The sequence below is a fragment of the Megalobrama amblycephala genome, linkage group LG5 (genome assembly GCF_018812025.1).
Source record: "Megalobrama amblycephala isolate DHTTF-2021 linkage group LG5, ASM1881202v1, whole genome shotgun sequence".
Taxonomy (NCBI): domain Eukaryota; kingdom Metazoa; phylum Chordata; class Actinopteri; order Cypriniformes; family Xenocyprididae; genus Megalobrama; species Megalobrama amblycephala.
Window position 1 is genome coordinate 38089246 of NC_063048.1, and position 6359 is coordinate 38095604.

The following is a 6359-nucleotide window of genomic DNA, read 5'->3' on the forward strand; positions in this document are numbered from 1 at the left end:
CACAGAAATAAATTACATTTTATATTATATTCCAATAGAAAACAGTTATTTTAAATTGTAATAATATTTCACAATATTACAGATTTTACTGTATTTTTAATTAAATAAATGCAATCTTGGTGAGCTGACAAAACTTTTTTTAAAATATTAAAAATCTTATCAATCCCAAACTTTTGAATGGTAGTGTGTGTGTATATATATATATATATATATAGATATTTCGATAAGTATCCATACTGAAATATCTGAAACGCTTCCAATATTCCTGTCACTCACTCATCTCATTCACTCCGGTTGAATAGTGCTTGTATGGTGTATAATTTTAGTCATTCCCGCAGGTTTCACGCTCACACTAAAAGCATGTGCATCACTGATCTATATTAGTGGCGCGCACATAAAGCCGCCTCTCAGACAGCTACCGAGAACCAGATTGACTTCTTTTTCATTGCTTATTGCGTTTAAACGGTCAAATACATATAAAATTATGTCAAAGTGCCCGTCTTGGTGAGTATTCGGGTAAATACAGTCATTTTTGGAACATAAAGAGTTGAGAGTTAATGAATGTTGTGTAACAGTATATTGGATCCGGGCATAATCTCTTAAAGTGACAGCAGCCTAATAAACCTGCTGCTGTCTGTCATGTTAATGAAAGGTTATGGTTATGGTTATGTGTCTCTTCCATTAGATCATATCAGGACAGTTTCTGACTGACAAGAAGGTGGGCGTTTATGTGGAGATTGACATGTTTGGACTTCCAGTTGACACGAGACGAAAAGCTTTCAAGACAAAGACGTCCCAAAGCAACGCCATCAACCCTGTGTGGGACGAGGAGCCCATCGTCTTTAAAAAGGTACGGGGTGTTTTTAGAGTCCTGTTATTATTATCCTCAGATGGTTGGAGTGCTTGAAGTAAATAACTGTGGTGTTTATTGGTCAGGTTGTGTTGCCCACCCTCGCTTCCCTGAGGATAGCCGTGTTTGAAGAGGGCGGGAAGTTCATTGGTCATCGGATCATTCCCGTCTCAGCCATTCGTCCGGGTGAGAATCATGTATATTAAAGTGCCCGTATGGTTCCTAATGTTGTTTTGGAGTCTCCTACAATAGTTTTACATGCATCCGAGGTTAAACACACTTTATTTTTCTGGAGCATATATGTGCACTCACAGTGTCTGAAACGCTTCGATCGAGGATTCGCTCTCTCTAAACCCGCCTCTCTAACAGCCTAATATGAGTTCTATGTCATTTCATTGTGATTTTTTTTGGGGGGGTCTTAAAAGACAAATTTACTTTATTTATTTAGAACATTTTAATATATTTCTAGTAATTTATTTATTTTTTAAGGCTGCAGCAGTGAATTTGTTTGTTGTAATGAAGCATCATTTTCTCATATTCTCACAGGTTATCGTTACATCGGTTTGAGAAATGAAAAGAATCAAGCTCTAATTCTTCCTGCTATATTCGTGTATATTGAGGTGAAAGACTACGTACCGGATACATTCGCTGGTAAGAAGTTCATTTCTATTATCTGAAACATCTGTTTTAGGATCTGCTACTCACAGGAAGCACTAAATGTACCATAGTACTACTGTGGCGTCCTTTGAAACAACCTTGAATAGCCATTATGAATAACATGGTAAATATGAGTGAATCTCACAAGCATAATTGAGAAATTATACTTTGCATAAAGAAAATGGAAAATTGACTTCTATGCATTATTTACAGCATATGTGATAAATATTCTTTGTGAATTGAATGACTTGAATATTGTATATGGGTCATTCTACAGAATTGATTCAAAGTCAGAGTTGGAAACATCTTGGGAAAAAATGTCTTTTTCCACAAATTTTGTATGTATGCAAATTGTATAATATCCAAGATACACATTTCTAGTAATTGTGCAATTAATTTCTCATATTGTATTTTCAGAAAGTTTTGTAATATTTTTCCTCTCCTCAAATTTGTCACTACCGAAACACAATGATAAATAATTTAATAAAAAGAGTTACATTGACCTATTAAGATTTTGTTTCATCTACCTATTTTTTGCTATTTTATTAAAATGTTTTCACAGGTAAATCAATAACAATTACAATTTTAGCAATATTTCAAGTGCATTTCATGAGATTTGTTGTATTTTGAATCCAATCTTTCTTTGTAAAGGTCATAAAGTTTATTAAACTGATTTCAAAGTGAAGGATTCATCAGTTTGAATAAACATTGAACCAAACACTATAATAACATCTTAGCTGAGTATTCAATATACTTGATTTTTGACAAATCATCCCATGTTTCGGTCATGACTGCACGTTTCGGTAGTGACAGTAATTTGTTGGTAGCGATCACATGACAATACAGAATTTAACTCGCATACTAAAACACTATTAAATGATATTAACGATTTGCATAATAAAACATACTAATGATTTGCATAACTGTATTAATTTTTTGCTTATTTCCCCCAAATAAACGATTATGTGTTCCCTTTTGTCACTAACAAACAATGATGTCACTACCGAAACAGTCACGACCGAAATTTAGATACTCTTGAGCCGCTCAAAGATGATAATCAGCACATGGTTATCTAGCACAGTTCTGAACAAATTTTATGGAATAACACCCAAAAAAGTTTGCTTAATTGCAGAAAAAGGTGTTTAGTGACAGTACTTAAAGTTTTCACTCAGATTTTCAGACTTTTGAACACATTTAACTCAGAATGATGATCTATCTACTGTGTGTGTATCTAAGTGTGTTAAAATCAGTCTCAGACAGTGGACTAAAGCACACTGTTTCGGTAGTGACATGAAAATGCGGGACACATTTTTTTTTTACATAAAGTTCCATGATTTACAAAGAAAATATAAAAAATATTTTTTGAACTTCACTTTAAAAAAAAAAAAAAAACATCAAAAAGATATTTTTAAAAACAAAAAAATTGCAAAAATGATTTCAATATAATTTGCACAAGTTGAAATTTAGGGGTTAGGGTTCGGGACAGCTACCTCCCAATTGAAAGTACCCAATAAATGATGATTATACTAAATATACTCTGGAAATAACATTTCTAGGAGTAATAATAGATCACAAATTATCCTGGAAACCACACATAACACATGTATTGTCAAAAATGTCAAGAACCATTGCTATATTACATAAAATCAAGTATTTCCTAAGCAAATTTACATTGTATATTTTGTATTGTTCTCTCTTAGTACCATATATGACCTATTGCATTGAAATTTGGGGGCATAGTTATAAGTCAAATACAAAATCTATATTTACTTTGCAAAAAAAAACAATTAGGATTATTAATTATTCCTCATCTAAACTAATATTTCTTAAATTTTAAGCACTAAAATTTAGTTAGTCTTAACAGCTTTGTTCATGTACAAAGTTAAAAAACAAATTATGCCAGCAAATATATTGTGTTTGTTTGAAATTAAGGAAGATAAATATGATTTAAGAGGAAAGGATATGTTTAAAAAAACAGTGGTCAGAACTAATGTAAAAAAGAATTGTGTTTCTGTTCAAGGGGTCGATTTGTGGAACGGTCTAAGAGAAGTAACACTATTTTTCAGTTTAAAAAAATGTTCAGATCCAAAATATATATGAATTATAAGATGGAAGCCTAAGTTGTAATGTGTAAAAAAAAAAAAAAAAATTGTAAATTGTAATAATGGAATTGCCCATTTAATATCAGTTGGAGGGTATGTGACGCTGTAATAAGGGTAGGTGTAATAAGCCATGGCTTCAGCCTACACCTTTTTGGTTGATTCTGTTTATATTTTTATGCTTATGTAAGTAAATCATACATTCATATGTTATGCAACCGAAATAAACATTTATATATAACATATATAACATATAACATATATATATATACATTACAGTCCAAAAGTTTGGAACCACTAAGATTTTTAATGTTTTTAAAAGAAGTTTCGTCTGCTCACCAAGGCTACATTTATTTAATTAAAAATACAGTAAAAAACAGCAATATTGTGAAATATTATTACAATTTAAAATAACTGTTTTCTATTTGAATATATTTGACAAAGTAATTTATTCCTGTGATGCAAAGCTGAATTTTCAGCATCATTACTCCAGTCTTCAGTGTCACATGATCCTTCAGAAATCATTCTAATATGCTGATCTGCTGCTCAATAAACATTTATGATTATTTTCAATGTTGAAAACAGTTGTGTACTTTTTTTTTTCAGGATTCCTTGATGAATAGAAAGTTCAAAAGAACAGCATTTATCTGAAATACAAAGCTTCTGTAGCATTATACACTACCGTTCAAAGTTTGGGGTCAGTAAGAATTTTTATTTTTATTTTTTTGAAAAGAAATTAAAGAAATGAATACTTTTATTCAGCAAGAATGCATTAAATCAATCAAAAGTGGCAGTAAAGACATTTATAATGTTACAAAAGATTAGATTTCAGATAAACACTGTTCTTTTGAACTTTCTATTCATCAAAGAATCCTGAAAAAAAATATTGTACACAAATATTTTGTACAATTGGACACATTAAATGTTTCTTGAGCAGCAGATCAGCATATTAGAATGATTTCTGAAGGATCATGTGACACTGAAGACTGGAGTAATGATGCTGAAAATTCAGCTTTGATCACAGGAATAAATTACTTTGTGAAATATATTCAAATAGAAAACAGTTATTTTAAATTGTAATAATATTTCACAATATGACTGTTTTTTACTGTATTTTTAATTAAATAAATGTAGCCTTGGTGAGCAGACGAAACTTCTTTTAAAAACATTAAAAATCTTAGTGGTTCCAAACTTTTGGACTGTACTGTATATATATATATTAAAAAAATTATATATATAAAAACCTCACTGATATTTTAAATATTTTATATATTATATGTGTTTTTTGGTTGTGTGGCCCATATATCAGAGTACCGTAGTATTACCTTCACTGCCACAGTGCTTTTTGTGAGGAGCTTTTCGATCTTCATCCCAAACGCTTGTGGTCCTCATTTGCATACTGAAACTATGAGATGGGGGATTATGGGACAGATTCACGTCTCAGTTCCCAGAATGCTCCTGTTAGTGTTGTGCTTCAGTTAAAAAGTGTTACACCACAGAGGCACAACAGCACTGACCTTCTCTGCAGTGTTTCACACGTTCGTTTTGACTCGTCTGTTTTCCTGTCAGACGCAAATAATGATGAGAGTGTTTTATTTAAATGGAAACTTTGTCTTATTAAAGCCACATAAAAACAAAGTGATCTCACCTAATTAAAGCTAATCACTTGTTAAATATGCATATTATATAAAAAGTGATATAGACCCCACAGAAGATGTCACAACTTTTATTTTATGTTGACTAATTATCAGAGACTTTTCTTTAGAAAATGTTGAATCTAACACTCTGTTGATGTAAATGAAGGGCTTTTTAAAAGATGAAATGACCCCTAAAATGCCAAGGAGAAAATGTTTTCTAAAATGTCTCTTAATTAAGGGTTTCTGCCTATAATGAAACTTCAGATATGAGCAAAATGTCACTGAAAGAAGAAGGCCTTTAAAAGGGACAAAACATCATGTCATATATCAAATCTTTATATATATTTATAAGGATTTGAAGTTGCAAAATATTGTGAAAACATTATAGCTGTTCACTAACTAAAATGACTTTAGGCCGCGGTATCTAAACCAGATGCGTGATGCAGAGATTTGTGAGTTGTGTTTGACGTGACTGACGGTGTGTTTCTGTGCTGAACAGATGTCATCGAAGCGCTGTCCAACCCCATCAGATACGTCAACCTAATGGAGCAGAGATCCAAACAGCTGGCGGCTCTCACTTTAGAGGAAGGAGAAGAGGAGAAAGACACCAAAGAGGTACAGACTCACATTCTGCTTCTGTCTCACTCCAAATCTTCAGACCTGACAGATGAACATGGTCATTTTGGGGTCTTTTTCACTCTCAAGTGAAACTAAAAATATATTATTTATACAGACTTAAAGGGTTAGTTCATTAATTACTCACCCTCATGTCGTTCCACACCCGTAAGACCTTCGTTCTTCTTCAGGACACAAATTAAGATATTTTTGATAAAATCCATGAGGCCTGCATTGCCAGCAAGATAATTAAAACTTTCAGACGCCCAGAAAGCTACTAAAGACATATTTAAAACAGATCATGTGACTACAGCGGTTCAACCTTAATGTTATGAAGTGACAAGAATACTTTTTGTGCGCCAAAAAAACAAACTAACGACTTTATTCAACAGTATCTAATGATGGGCGATTTCAAAACACTGCTTCATGAAGCTTTACGAATCTTTTGTTTCGAATCAGTGGTTCAGATCGTGAATCAAACTGCCAAAGTCACGTGAACTA

The 6359-nt window shown here is 32.3% G+C and overlaps 1 protein-coding gene across 2 annotated transcripts in view; it reads left to right on the forward strand.

The window, feature by feature from the left end:
* The window catches only part of LOC125269307 (1-phosphatidylinositol 4,5-bisphosphate phosphodiesterase beta-1), a 78689-nt gene that overhangs the window by 60567 nt on the left and 11763 nt on the right, over positions 1 to 6359 (forward strand). For both annotated transcript variants that reach the window (XR_007185073.1, XM_048192208.1), the window contains exons 20-23: positions 686 to 850; positions 937 to 1036; positions 1397 to 1501; positions 5743 to 5858. Coding sequence is in view for 1 of the 2 variants with exons in the window: in XM_048192208.1 (XP_048048165.1) it covers positions 686 to 850; positions 937 to 1036; positions 1397 to 1501; positions 5743 to 5858 (486 nt within the window). In the remaining variant the exon portion in view is untranslated. The remainder of the gene's footprint in view (positions 1 to 685; positions 851 to 936; positions 1037 to 1396; positions 1502 to 5742; positions 5859 to 6359) is intronic.